We start from the raw sequence: 13,994 nt of genomic DNA, 5'->3' as shown, positions 1-13,994 counted from the left end.
GCAGCGCTGGCTGCGCCCCAAAGCCCGGAGGCGCTGGGCGTGGGGTGACGCTCTCGGGAGGGAGCAGCCCGTTGCTATTTGGAGGGGCCGTTTCCAGGCCGTGATGGGTCGGGGCAGCCCTTGGGGGTGGGAGGAGAGAGGCACCTGCCGGCCCCCACGTGGCGCCCACAACCAGCCGTCTCCCTCTGTGCCCCCCAGTTCTCCTTCCTGCTGACGGAAGCCCTGCTGGTGTTCTCGCCGGAGAGCTCGCCGCTCCGCCCCTTCTCCCGCAAGGCCAAGGTGCGCGTCCACTGGGCCCTGCAGCTGCTGGCCCTGCTCTGCGCCCTGCTGGGCCTGGCCGTCATCACCTACAACAAGCACCTCAACGGCAAGGCCCACTTCGGCACCTGGCACGGCCTGACGGGCTTGCTGACCGTGCTCTACGCCGGCCTGCAGTGCCTGGGCGGGGCCGCTCTCCTCTACCCCCGGCTGCTGAGGAACTGGACGCTGGCCAAGCTGAAGGTCTACCATGCCACCTCGGGGCTGGTGGGCTACCTCCTGGGCTGCGCCACGCTGCTGCTGGCCATGTGCTCCTTGTGGTTTACCACGGCGGTGCCTGGCCTGGCCTGGTACCTGTGTGCACTCTGCCCCGTCCTCACCAGCCTGGTGATCATGAACCAGGTGAGCAACGCGTATCTCTACCGCAAGAGGATCCAGCCCTGACGTGCCAGGCTGAACCCAAGCCTCTGGCAGCCTGGAAGGGCCGGGCCTGGTCCCTGGGGCTAGGATTGTGACTCCCGCGGGGAGCCGGCTCCACGAAACGGCCCGGCGGCCCCAGCGTGGGATGGACAGCAGCCACGTCGCCTGCTGCGCCGGGTGCCAGCGGCTTCCAGAGGGGGAGGGTTAACCTGGAGTTCTGGGCTATTCCCTGGCGGGTGGGGGGCAAGGCTCAGGCAGACTCTGCTCATTCGGAAAGCCCCCGGGTGGGGTGTGGGCATTTACCGTCTCCCAGGGGCTGAGCCGGGGCTGGAATGGCCCGGCCCCTCCTTTCGTAGGCGGACAGACCGGGATTTCCTAGCAGGGAGCCGCCCCCAGGGAAGGGGGCTCGTGCTGTTGGAGATGGGGCGGGTGCTGACCCCTCTGCCTGGGGCTGGGAATGGGGTGCCCCTGGAGTCTGGGCCCTAGAGCCAGGGGAGGTTCGGTGCAGCCCCTGTGGAGAAGGGTTTGAATGTGGGGGGTGCAGAGGGGCGGGGCCCCCGAGAGCAGGGCTGCCAGCTGGCCAAGGAGAGCCTCTTGCCAGGGCTAGGGCTTGCTGGGTGGGTACAGCCTGACTCCCGGCTCTGAGCGGCAGCTGCTCCACAGCCAGGCCCGGGGCATGTGCGCGCTCAGAGCAGGGCGCCAGCTGCCCAGGGGAAAGGGCTCCCTCCCTAGCAGGCCCTTCGGCAGCTCAGGCCTGGGCCTGTGGGAGAGGAAGGTCAGAGCTGAGGGCATTGTCTCCTGCAGCCCCATGTCCACCCTTCCACCCCTCCCCCGCAGGGTCAGTAATGTTCAGCTGGGGAAACCGAGGCACCATGCAGGGAAGTGACTCAGTCTTGCAAGGAGCAGGGGTGCAGATCTGGGCATCTGCCCCAGTTCCGTCCTCCCGCCCCACTGCGCTGCTGACCTCCAGGGCACAGCTCAGGCCTGCTGGTGCCCCCAGCAGGCCCGGTCCCTGTGCGTGACTGGCCCTGGGGCTGCTCTCCGTACCGTGGTCTCTCTCGCTGCTTTGCTTGGGAAAGCGCGGGGGGTTGACTCACGCCATGCAGGCACCGGGGCTTCTGGGCACGGGGAGGAAGGAGTCGGACGGAGCCCTCCAGCGGGGGAAGGGCTTTGGAAGCAGCTGCCTCTTGGGTAAAAGAGCCAACGGCCGGCTGGGTCTCCAGCCTCCCCTGGCCCGGCCCCGCTGGTACAGGGCTGCTGGGCCGTGTTCCGCTGGGCCGGGAGCCTGTTCCCGACCTCCGCCCGGCTGTGTCCCTTCGGGAGCGGCAGGACGTGGCCCGTGAGCCAGGCCCGCGCGCCCTCGGGTCAGGCTGCAGCCCCGGACTCTGCTGGGCCAGCTCTCCTCCCCGGTTCAGTGAACCCAGCGGCCCTGCTCCGCCGCCCGCGGGGCTGTATGTGGTGCAGAAAGGGGGGGATGCGCTGGAGCCCTGCAGCCAGCCCCAGCAGCCACGTGGGTCCTTTCCAAGGCGCATCATGGGCCCGCCACGGGGCAAGGGAGGCGGGACAGAGCCTGCTCCAGGAACGTGGTGCTAGAGCCGGGGGGCAGTTTAAGGAAATAAAGATTCCAAGCAGCTGCAGCCTCGTGCCACTTGGGGTTTTAATTCCCCGTCTCCCCAATTTCCTGCTGCAGGAGCAGAGGCGCCCTCCTTGACAGGCGCCTTATCCCGCCAGCAGGCAGCGTTGGAGCAGCCCCTTTGCCTGGGGGTTCATGGGCCCAGCCCTCCCCCCCAGCAGGTGAAGGAGGGACACAGCCCCCGTGATGTAGGGGGGGTACCTTGCTGGTTGCTATGCTGGGCAGTGGGTTGTGCTCTGCACAGGCAAGCCCCTCTCTCTGCACAGCTTCACCTGCTCTGCCTTCAGGAGTCAGGTGCAGGCCATCCCCCCGCTGGCCCCCTCGGTGCGGACTCACCGGTCTAGGGCTGCTGCGCCCCACTTTTCCCAGGAACCGCTTCGCTCTGTCTCCAGCACTCGTGGCTCCATGGCTCTTGCTTCTACTGCGCCTTGTGGCTTGCCGCTGGGAGCTCCATCCACAGGTGCAGGGCATCCCACTCCTGACACCAGTGTAACAAAACGTTGGGGTTTTCCTGTCTCCTGCAATGGCACAGACAGACTCCACCAGCCAGTAGAGTAGAGGGAGTTTATTGCTTCTCCAGGATACAGCACAGACGTAATCCGGTTACAGGGCAGGCCTAGGATGCCTCAGCCCCCCCTTGATATGGGGGAGCCTGCCCCTAAATCCCAGCCCATTGCCTAGGCTGCTTCCTCCATGATACCAGCCAGAAAAACTAACTCCCTCACTTCCAGCCCTACCCCCAGCCAGGGCTCCACTCCTCTTCTTCCCCTTGTTCTGCTCCCTGGGAGATAACTGGTCAGACAGGTTCAAAGCCCCCTTGCATAATGACTCATCCCCTGCCCTGCTGGGCCGTGCTGCAGACAGTGGAGGTCACCCACAGCCCACTGCCCAGCATAGCAACCAGCAAGGTACCCCCACTATGTCACAGCCCTACCAGTGCAGAGGGGCTGTGCTGGGGCAGTGTCTCTTCCTGGGCATGGAAAGAGCTCGGGCCACCTAGGGCACCTGCCCACAGTGAGGCTGGGTGCTGCCGGGTGCCGTGTGCATTCTGGGCCGAACCAGCACCGCTGTCCCCGCGTAGTAAAGGGGGGAACCGCCCCAGGGGCACAGGCCGTTGGACGCTGCCGGGCAGCGGCCCCCTGCCTGCTCTCGGAGGAAATGGCTCTGGGTTGGCAAGACGCAGCTGGTGGTTGAAGATTAAAAAAGCAGATTTTGCAAATCAGACTCGTTTCATCAAGTCGATCAAGAGACCGGTGGGAATGGGAACAGGAGCCACAGCGGCTAATTCTACACCGGTAGGATCATCAAATGCAGCATCTCACCCTCTGGGCTCCAGGCTGGCATTTTAACAAACCCAAGCTAGGAGGGGGTGCCCTGAAGCAGGGCTCAGGTCAGCACCAGCCCAGTGGTTCCCAGCTGAGCAAGGCCTGGGGCAGACCCTCCAACCCGGACCACGTTAAGATCACTTGCTGGAGACGTTACCGATCTGGTCTGTTTCACACGGGGGCTACTGAGGGGCAGGCTCCTGGCTTGTGCGAGCCAGTCAGACCGGCTGATCGCAGTAGTTCCTTCTGGCCTCCAACTCTATGTTGTTAGGCCCCTAGGTCAGCACCTTAGGCCCCTAGGTCAGCACGTAAGTGGCCCATTTTTTCCTCACCTGCCCTCCCAGCCAGCAGGCATTCAAACCTGGAGAGGATAATTGGCAGGGCCTTGAGCCAGCCTGCTGCTCATTTCAGCAGGAGCATCCGGCCCCAGGGAAATCAGACATTCGGACTCAGGCGGGCAGAATAAACCCCTTGGGATTGAACAGCAAAGCGAGGCCGGATTCACAGCTCCCTGGGTGAGTGTCCCTCTCCCCCGCCAACACCCCAGCTCATTTGCTGTACCAGCAGGCTGCACACGCTGGAGGGGCCTGGGGTTGGTCACACCAGGCCTTGCTCGTAAGTGAGCAATGAGTGTTCAATGGTGCTGGAAGCCAGGCTGGAAGGAGAAGCCCCCCCCCTCCCCATACTCTGCTGACTCATCACAATCCCTGCTTTCCAGGCCTGCTCCTTCCCTTCCTTCCTTCTCCTCCCCCTTGTTTCTAGCCCACAGCCCTGCCTGTGCCAGCTGCCCCCTCCCCACTCCTAGCACCCTCCTGCAGTGCACTCCATCACGCTAGTCCGGTGGCTACCAAGCCGGCCGACCCCTAGCGCCCTTGTGCCAGCTCTGGTCCTGGCAGAGCCAGTCTCGGCAGAAGGATGGCTAGTGGCTCACAGACGCCCCCCACGGGCCAGGCCTTGGGCTTGCTGGGGACGTGGGAACCCGGGCAGCTGAAAGTGAAAGCGAGCGCCGAATGCAAGCAAGAGACGATCTTTGAAACAATTGTTTATTGATACTTAAATTCCTGTCTATTTGCCAGTTGACAAAACCTTCTGGTGTGGTCCTTGAAGAGTAGCTCCCCCCTTCCCCCCCCCGCACCCGGCCCAGGCTGGTAACAGTGCCAGGAAGTGCATGAGCCGAGGGGCCTGGCCACAGGGGGCTGGTGCGCAAGGACAGCGTGTCCAGCCAAGCCCCCTCCAGAAACGCCCATCCGCACAGGAGGGAAAAAGGCGAGAGGAAGCCAATGTTCCACGGGGGCGGGGCAGGGAGGGGGGAACATTGGGAGAACTGTCAAGAGCCCCGACATGAAAGATTCACTGTCTGACGAGGCCTCAAGGCAAAGACGATCCAGCCAAGCGGCAGCTGAACATGCGGCTCCCACCCAGTTCAGAGGCTGCCTTACAATTCAAACACCGCAAAAGAAATGGGAGAAAACCCATAGGAGCAGTAACACAAATCAAATCCACCCCGCTGGGGCTCCCACAGACAGACTGGGGGTGCCGCACGTCCAGGGACGAGTCTCAAAGCTCCGGGGGCCCAGGGGTCCCAGTCAATATCCCAGGGGAGGCAGCTGAGCGGGGGCGGAGGGGGGGGGTGACGACAAAGCAATTATTTGTAGCTAAAGAGGTGTTTATCTGATGATCATGGCAAACTGAGCCCAGCCACTTCCTGCTGGGTGACGGGCCGGAGGGGAAAGGGTTAACCCAGCAAAAGGAGTAAGAAAAACCTCCCGCCCCTCAGATCAGGAACAAAATGAGCTGCGAAAGGGAAGGGGAAGTCGAAAGGGAAGGGGAAGTCGAAAGGGAAGGGGAAGTCGAAAGGGAAGGGGAAGTCATAGGTACTTTTCACCACCACTGGGAGGCAGGAAGTGCCACCTCACTTGCCGAGTTTGCCCTGGGGGGAGGGTGGGGTAAGCTTACAGGCTTCAAATCCGGGACCCGAGCAACCAAGCGCAGGGCAAATCCACGAGTCCTGGGCCTGTGTCCAGAGCGAGCGCCGCGTACCCAGCAGCTACCTGCGGGTGATGGCTTCCCAGGGGCAGTCCGTGTCCATCTGGAGAGACGTGGCTCCATCCCTGGGCGGTCGGCGGCCAGCCCTGCTTCGTGTCTCTGCGGAACCTCTCCCCACCACCGGAGAAAGCGAATGAGAACCAGAGCCCCCGGCGGCTCCCGGTTACGGCCCAGAGCCCCCGCGTCAGCCCAGGGTGGCTGGGACATGCTGGAATGAGGTAGCCCTCTCCCTCGAGGTTGCTGGAGGGGCCCTCTGCTCCCTGCAGACAGCCAGGCTGGGGAGCAGACAGGCTGCGAGAAGACACAAGGGATCACTGTGACACCGAGATGGGAAAGGGGAGGTGCTGGGGTCCCAGGTCACAGCTGAGCAGGGGCGTCCTCGAAGGTGATGATGCTCGACTCCTGGCTGGCCCCTTTCCCCGCACCGCTGGGGTCTCGGCTGCTTTGGCTTTTCTCCGGGAGGAGGGGGCTGTCTGTTTTCGCCCCTACTTCCTCCTCCTCATCCTCCATGCTGGGCCACGCGGACTGGTCCTCCACGCGCTTCAGCCGCTCGTTCAGCGCCTTCAGGGCGAGCTGCCTGCAGGGCAAGGGCAGACAGTTAGTGCAGGCTCTGCCTAGGCACATGCTGGGACTTCAGGGGTCCTGGGGGGATGAAGGAGATCTCCCAGGGCTTCTAGGGGCACGGGAAGGGTAAATACAATGTCTCGCGGCCGCACGCTGCTCCCCGACTGAACGCCTGCCCCCAAAGGGCCAGTGCTGGAGTCCTGGAAGGCAGCAGAACCGACCTGCAGCTGCCCTTCCTGCGGCACGGCCATGGTTTGGGAGATGGTGCCGGCAGGGCAGCAGACGGGCTGCTCACCACAGCAGCGGCTCACCGAAAGCCTCCGGCTGGCTGTAGCATCCCAACTCCCTGTACCCCCTCTGCCACTGTCAACCAACCGCCACCCCCTCCGGGGAGAATTGTCCCTGGGCTGCTTTCACCCAGACTGTTTCTCCCTACCCATGCTGTTAGCTAGTTAGAGAAATGGTCAGAGGTAAACAGGATGAGGTTTAATAAAGAGAAATGCAAAGTGCTCCACTTAGGAAGGAACAATCAGTTCCATACATACAAGATGGGAAGCGACTGTCTAGGAAGGAGCATGGCGGAAAGGGATCTAGGGGTCATAGTGGACCACAAGTTGAATATGAGTCAACAGTGTGATGCTGTTGCAAAAAAAGAAAATATGATTCTAGGTTGTATCAACAGGTGTGTTGTAAGCAAAACTCGTGAAGTCATTCTGCCGCTCTACTCGGCACTAGCTAGGCCTCAGCTGGAGTACTGTGTCCAGTTCTGGGCGCCACATTTCAAGAAAGATGTGGAGAAATTGGAAAGGGTCCAGAGAAGAGCGACAAGAATGATTAAAGGTTTAGAGAACATGACCTACGAAGCCAGGCTTCATGAACTGGGCTTGTTTAGTTTGGAAAAAAGAAGATTAAGGGGGGACATGATAGCGGTTTTCAAATATCTAAAAGGGTGTCACAAGGAGGAAGGCGAAAATTTGTTCCTCTTGGTTTCTGAGGACAGGACAAGGAGTAATGGGCTTAAAGTGCAGCAGGGGAGGTTTAGATTGGACATTAGGAAAAAATTCCTAACTGTCAGGGTGGTCAAATATTGGAATAAATTGCCAAGGGAGGTGGTGGAATCTCCCTCTCTGGAGATATTTAAGAACAGGTTAGATAGACATCTGTCAGGGATGGTGTAGACGGAGCTTGGTCCTGCCTTGAGGGCGGGGGGCTGGACTCGATGACCTCTCGAGGTCCCTTCCAGTCCTATGATTCTATGATTCTATGCTGGCAGGAAGGGCAGCTGCAGAGTGAAACTGACACCATGCTTATCAGTTTCACTCCTGGTGCCACTTGGGAACCTCTGGGGAAGGAGGGACCCAGGCCTCACGGGGCAGCGGGAGGCAAGCGACTGAAGTGGAAGGGAGAGCGGGAGAGAAGCGAGGTGCAGCAGACTGACGGGTCAGAGGATGCAGCGCTCACAGGCCAGTGGAAAAGTGGGGTCTCTTGTTCTTTGGACCCCAAGCGCCCTCCTTGCGGAAATACCGTGTCAAGCGGCACTCAAGCCTAACAGCCCCCCAGCGGGGAGAAAGGGGCTCTGAGGGGGGGGGGGGGGAGGAAAGGCAGTCGAGGAGAAGCCACGATAGGGTCTGTATAACATCACAGGAGAAGAGTTCGTTTAAATATGACACATGAAATACTTCTGGGCTGCAAGGAGAGGCTCTGATGACTGAGCAAAAGCAAGGCCTTGAAATAAGGAGAGAGGAGGCTAAAGCGAATGGCGAAGGGAGGCGATAAGGGTCTAAAAAGGCAGACTCTGAGCCGGAGGGGTGGCTGTGGTTAGTACAACGAAAACCAATGCGCCAGCCCGGCCTTTCCCACCCCCACACTGGGGTTAAAGTCTAGTCGCGCCCCAGGTACAAAACCTGCCAGTCAGCAAGCGGGGCGGAGAAAGGGCCTTGGGGATGGGAAGTCTTATCTGGATTAAGACTGGAAACAGGTGAACGCCACCCGGTCTGTGGCCGAGGTCAGTAACTGGCCATGTCACTTGTTTGTTCACTGCTAACCCTGCCTCCGCTGGCGCTGCGTGCGGTGGGCCCACGCGCCCCGGGCCCAGCCCACCGAGCGCAAGCGCCGCTGCCGCCCGGGAGGAGGCCTGGCCTGCCTATCGTTTAGTCCCACTGAAAGCGAACTGGAGAAATAGCATCTGGCCTAGGGATTGAATTCAATCCATGGTGTCAGACCCGGCATAAACAGCAACAATCCCAGCACCAGCCACCAAAGCAGGGAGAGCTGGGGGAGAAGGCGCAGAGCAGCAAGAGAGGGAAAGGCAGGAGCAAGGAGCCAGGGAAAGGCGGGTTAAAGAGCCGTCCCTTCCCACCCCAGAGTCAGAGGCAATTCAACCCTCGCTGCAGCAGCCGGGCCAGAGAGGGTTAGAGGCAGCCAGCCAGACAGGTGCCCCGTCTATTCTAGGGATGGTAAAATGCCTTTCGGATACCTGGGGATATTTGCAGCACTTACCCACGGGGGGCAGTCAGCTCCCTATGCATACCGGCTCCTGCCTGCCCCCGCGCTGCTGTCTCCTGCACCCAATGGGAGCTGTTTGTTGAACTAACAGGCAGCTAAGAAGAATCACGCCCCTTCTCCTGGGTCATAAGAACAACCAGGCAGGTTCAGACCAAAGGTCCATCCAGCCCAGTGTCCTGTCTGCCCACAGTGGCCAGTGCCAGATGCCCCACCAGAACAAGGGGACACAACAGGTAAACCTCACGTGATCCCTCCCCTGTCACCCACCTCCAGACAAACAGAGGCCAGGGACGCCGTTCCTACCCATCCTGGCTAACAGCCATTGATGGACCCAACCTCCATGAATCTATCGAGCTCTTTTTTGAACCCTCTTGAAGTCCTAGTTTCACAACATCCTCCAGCAAGGAGTTCCACAGGTTCATTGTGCGCTGAGTGAAGAAAAACTTCCTTTGGTTTGTTTGAAACCTGCTGCCCATTCATTTCATTTGGTGACCCCTAGTTCTTACATTGTGGGAATAAGTCAATAACTTTTCCTTATTCACTTTTTCCACACCTGTCATGATTTTGTAGCCTTCTGTCATATCCTTCCCTTAGCCATCTCTTTGCTAAGCTGAAAAGTCCCAGTCTTTTTAATCGCTCTTCCTATGGGACCCGTTCCAAACCCCTCATCATTTTTGTTGCCCTTTTCTGAACTTTTGCCAATGCCAAGAGATCTTTTTTGAGATGAGGTGACCACATCTCTACGCAGTATTCAAGATGGGGGCGTCCCATGGTTTTATATGGAGGCAACAAGCTAGTCTCTGGCCCTTTTTAAATGACTCCAAACATTCCATTTGCTTTTTTCACTGCCACTGCACACGGAGTGGATGGTTTCTGAGAACTCTCCACACTGACTCCAAGATCTCTCTTGAGTAGTTGTAGCCACATTAGTCCCCAACATATTGTACGGATAGTTGGGATTCTTTTTCCAATGTGCAGTACTTTACCGTGCTCAACATTCAATTTCATTTGCCATTTTGTTGCCCAATCGCTTAGCTTGGGGAGATCTTTGTGAAGCTCTTCACAGTCTGCTTTGGTCTTAACTACCTTGAGCAGTTTGGTATCGGCAAGTTTTGCCACCTCCCTGTTTACCCCTTTTCTCCAGATCATTTATAAAATCAGCTGACTAGGATGGCTCCCAGGACAGACTGGGGGACCCCACTGGTTACCTCTCTCCACTCGGAAAACCGACCATTTATTCCTACCCTTTGTCTCCTGTCTTTTAACCAGTTCTCAATCCACAAAAGGACCTTCTCTCTTATCCCATGACTACTTATAAGTTATTCATGAACCACATGGCCTGGCAGGCAGGCAAGTTTGGCGGCTGGCAAGTAAGTCTCTTGGCCACAGCCTGCTTCTGGCACCCCAGCCCTTTCCTGCCCCAGCCCTCTGCCCCCCCTCCACACTCAACACATCCAAACCCTGTCCCCCTCTTACACCCACATCTCCTCCCAGATCTGGCACCCCAACCTCCTTCCCCAGATCACAAACTCCTCCTGCCTAGGTCACATCCCAAACCCCTGCACTCCAGTCCCCTGCCCTGGGTCACAACCGCCTCCTTCACCCACACTCCCTCCCAGACTCCAGTCTCCCTCCTGCACCCCTGTCCCTTACCCCAAGCTCCCCTCTGCACCCAAGCTCCATGGTTAGCCCTCCTAATAGCACGGAAGAGCGCAGCCCTCGCCCACTTTCCAAATTCTTGGAGTGGCCCCCCCGTCAACAATTATTGCCCACCCCTGATCTAGGGCATCAGCACACACAGACAAAGGGCTTTTATTAGATGCTCTACCACCGTACTGGAGCCAAATCCTCCTCTTCCCCTCCAGGCCTCCTAGCAGGGCCCCCCACTTCTGTCCTCCAAACCCAAAAGCAACTGAGCATCAGCCCCCCCAAAAACACAGTGGCCGAGTTGCACTGGACACCTGGCACGGAAACGGAACGCAAGGGGGTCACGGCAGAGGCCATGCAGCAATCCGCAGAGCTGGCAGCGCAGGCCGTGCTCTCGTTCACCACTTTCCACTAGCCACCTTCTCCATTTCAGCTTCCCCCCCGCCCCACAGCAGCATCCTCCACACCAGTGCTCCCAGCAGCCCTCTTCCCGGCCTGGGACACCCCCTCCCGAGTGGGGCTACCTAGGAATAGTCATGTCAGCAACTAGCTGACTGTCCAATAACCAGAAGCTTATCGGATAGTTGACTAGCAATGAAACTAGTTGCCCCCCCACCTTGCTGCCTCTGTCAGAGAGAGGCAGTAAGGTGGGGGAGCAGGAGCTGGTGGAGCCGGCTTAAAGGCCAGTTCCCCCCCAGCACTGTCTCCGCGGGGTGCAGGGGAGGTAGAGGCGCGGCAGGAAGCAGCGCAAGCAGGGACTGAAGCAGCCTCCGCTGGCGCTGGCTCGGTTGCGATTCTGCTTTTGAAACGTACTGAGTGGGGCTCTTGTACATTTCAAAAGCAGACGCAGGGAGCGTGGGGCTTCCTTTTGCAATGTCAGGGCTCTTGTACATCTCAAAGGCTCAGGCGCTCTGGGGGGCTTCCACAGCAGGGCCCTTGCCACCTTTCCAAGAGGGAGGCGCTCTTAACTAATCGAATCGTCGATGGAAATCCCACGGGAGGGACAGAAGAGCATGTGCCACCAATCCCTGCAAACCAGAAACCGTGCAGTTGGGCGGGCAGGTGCAGGGGGTGACACAGCGACTCCAGACAGAAGCATTTTCACTCTGAAGCCTCATTCAGCTGGGCCGCCCAGTTGAAAAGCGCCCGAGGCAGCGACCCAGAGGGCCTGACCCGGCAGAGCGCCAAAGGCTCTCAGCTGAGGTCAGCAGCAGGGCCCAGAAACGCAGCCCTTGTATAGCTCCCTCGCCCATTACACCCGAGTTGTCATTAACAAGACCCCGATGAGCTGGCAGCTCATTTCAGCAAATGCTTGGCTCCATTCCATTTTGAATGCTCCAACCTCAGGCTTCAGCAAATCTTCCCTGATCTCACAGCCTGTGGAAATTACCCCCCAACAGCTGCTCTGGTTACTGCCCCTGGCTGGCTCCAGCAGAAGCTTGAATCAGTTTCCATCACTCCAAGCCCTAACTGCCCCAAACAGGACTAACCGGAACCCAGGGAAATGTTTACACTCAATGCAGTAAGTAGGAAGGGTTCTTGCCTCCTTGCTTTCAAAACCCATGATCAGACGGCCCAGGGGGAACTCAACTGGGAAGTTAACCGGAACGTGCGCAAAGCCTGACTCTGAATAAAACATCCATGGACGACGGTGCCTTCTTTTTAAAATATTTTGCCTCCCCGAGTTCAAACCCAACCAGCTAGCTGGATTCCACAGACCCAGGAAGTGAAAGTGACAGGAAACACCATGAAACTGACTCAGCTCGTTTGCTTCCCTATACCAGGACAAGGGAGGAAGCATGACCAGGCCGTGTGACTGACAAAGAGCAAATTAAGGCCCCAGTCCTGCTGGAACTCATGAATGTTCATCCCACCGATTTCAAGAGGAACACTCTTGCACTTACACGTTAAGCATGTGCACAGGGACTAGAGGATTGAAGTGGCAAGGATCTAAGCCATGTGTTAGGAACAAAGTTCATATCTATATTTTTAAAAGTGAAGGCTCAACAGCTTCCCTTGAATTCTTAACTGGGAAAGATGGCTCCCACCTCTGCCGTGGGCTCCACTGTTGATGGAACATGCTAGTTTGGTGCACACAACGTCCGTTTCCGTGGGTAGTTTAATTCTTCTCTGCACTAGAAATTCACAACTCTGTTTTGGTGGGACAGTAGGAAATTCACAACTCCCGCGCCCAGCCTCAGCCAGCTACTACATGGGTGAGGACCCTAGCACACACACACAACAGCTGATGGCTCCCCTGATGTCACATGCAAGGGGTTAACATAGAGCCCTGACCTCAGACTGAGAAAGGCAAGGAAGGAGGGGCAGATTTTCAAATATTCCTTTAAAAAAATCCGTATAACATTGAAATCCAGGCCCTGTCATCCAGAACTAAGCAGTTTTGTCGGCTTATTAAAACTCAACTCAGTTCATCTTTAGCGAGGATCTAGCATGGGGCACACGTTGCATGAGCTCGTGATCGCTAACCACATAATAAATGGGAAGGGAACATACAATACCTTCTCCTCTCAGCGTCCTGCGGGTCTGTTCCAGGCAGGCTGATGGTGATGGACGAAGGAGCGCCCACATCGTAACGTTTCACTGTTTTCCGACAAACTTTTACTTTCACCAAGATGCTGTGCACCAAGTTGGCCACCAAACCAATCACAGGCTGCAGGATCTCGGGGAAGAACGTGGCAAAGGCAAAGTGGTCTGACATGTCGCCACGCCCCCGACTGTGCCGCTGGTAGAAACGGAGATAGATCCAGCTGGAGAGGACCCCAAAGCCGTAAGATGCCAATCGGTTGCTTTCTATTAGAGTGGTCAGCCTCAGAACAGCCAGGAGAAGGAGTAAGAGCATAGGGACCACTTTCATCCGCACCTGGGGCACCTTCAGGACAGTGCTGTCACCCATGGTCTGCTTGAGGGCCACCAAGACCCCGCCAAGGAAGCCCAGTATGCCGTGGATGCGAATGTTAAACAGGTACACGAGATTGAATGACCCTGCATAGGTGAGAAAGTAGGCAAAGGCTCCCAGAAGCCCAACCGAGATATTCACCACTGCAAAGAAGATCAGGAGCTCCAGCGCTCCCCATAGGGGCTCCAGCAGCCTGCCAGCCAGCACCACCGTGGCCAAGCTCACGCCAACGTCCCAGACGTGCTTCTCCGCCACGCCGTGCGTGGCCAACGTCCAGATCCAGAAGTTGGGGGGAAAGAGGTAACCCGGAGTCACGCCGAGCCCGAACACCGTGTCCACCGCAAAGGAGAGCAGGTAGAGGAGGACCACGGTGGCACAGATGGACTTCACCACCACGCTGGTGCTGGCCAGCACGGCCAGGAAGTGCTGCCGGGCCACCGGGAGGTACCGGTTCATGGTGAATGGAGGCCCACGTGCAGCCTCGCCGAACTGCTCAGGGCCCTGGCCTGGGTCCTCTGGGGGGGGTCATGCACCCAACGGCCCTCCCCGCCTCTGGCCCGACACCACCCACCACAGGCCCGGGGGGCACAGGCCCTCCCGCCCGCCACAGGCCCCGCAGCCACGGGCCTGGCACCCAGCACGGCCCCCCCCGGGACCCGCTAGTCCGGTCCTGCCCTGC

At 58.6% G+C, this 13,994-nt stretch overlaps 2 protein-coding genes across 2 annotated transcripts in view; one reads left to right on the top strand and one right to left on the bottom strand.

Annotated features, from left to right (window-relative positions):
* CYB561D2 (cytochrome b561 family member D2) overlaps positions 1 to 13,606 on the top strand; it is an 18,452-nt gene extending 4,846 nt beyond the window's left edge. Inside the window, exon 4 of the mRNA XM_075939520.1 lies at positions 199 to 13,606. Within this exon, the coding sequence (XP_075795635.1) occupies positions 199 to 702 (504 nt within the window). The 3' untranslated portion in view covers positions 703 to 13,606. The remainder of the gene's footprint in view (positions 1 to 198) is intronic.
* Positions 4,662 to 13,994, bottom strand: TMEM115 (transmembrane protein 115). The gene is made up of 2 exons (XM_006132750.3): positions 12,918 to 13,994; positions 4,662 to 6,259 (listed from the first exon to the last, which is right to left on the bottom strand). Exons 1-2 carry the CDS (start codon positions 13,769 to 13,771, stop codon positions 6,040 to 6,042), a joined length of 1,074 nt encoding a protein of 357 aa, XP_006132812.2. The 5' UTR covers positions 13,772 to 13,994; the 3' UTR covers positions 4,662 to 6,039.

This window comes from Pelodiscus sinensis, chromosome 11 (assembly GCF_049634645.1).
Source record: "Pelodiscus sinensis isolate JC-2024 chromosome 11, ASM4963464v1, whole genome shotgun sequence".
Taxonomy (NCBI): domain Eukaryota; kingdom Metazoa; phylum Chordata; order Testudines; family Trionychidae; genus Pelodiscus; species Pelodiscus sinensis.
Note: the sequence above shows the minus strand (reverse complement) of the source record. Positions and strands in the feature narration are given on the sequence as shown.

Excerpts from the sequence above, each read along its gene's own strand:
- TMEM115 (XM_006132750.3), bottom strand. The coding sequence starts at position 13,771 with ATGAACCGGTACCTCCCGGTGGCCCGGCAGCACTTCCTGGCCGTGCTG. Across the intron at positions 6,260-12,917 it reads CAGGACGCTGAGAGGAGAAG|GCAGCTCGCCCTGAAGGCGC; the intron begins GTATTGTATGTT and ends CTTGCCCTGCAG.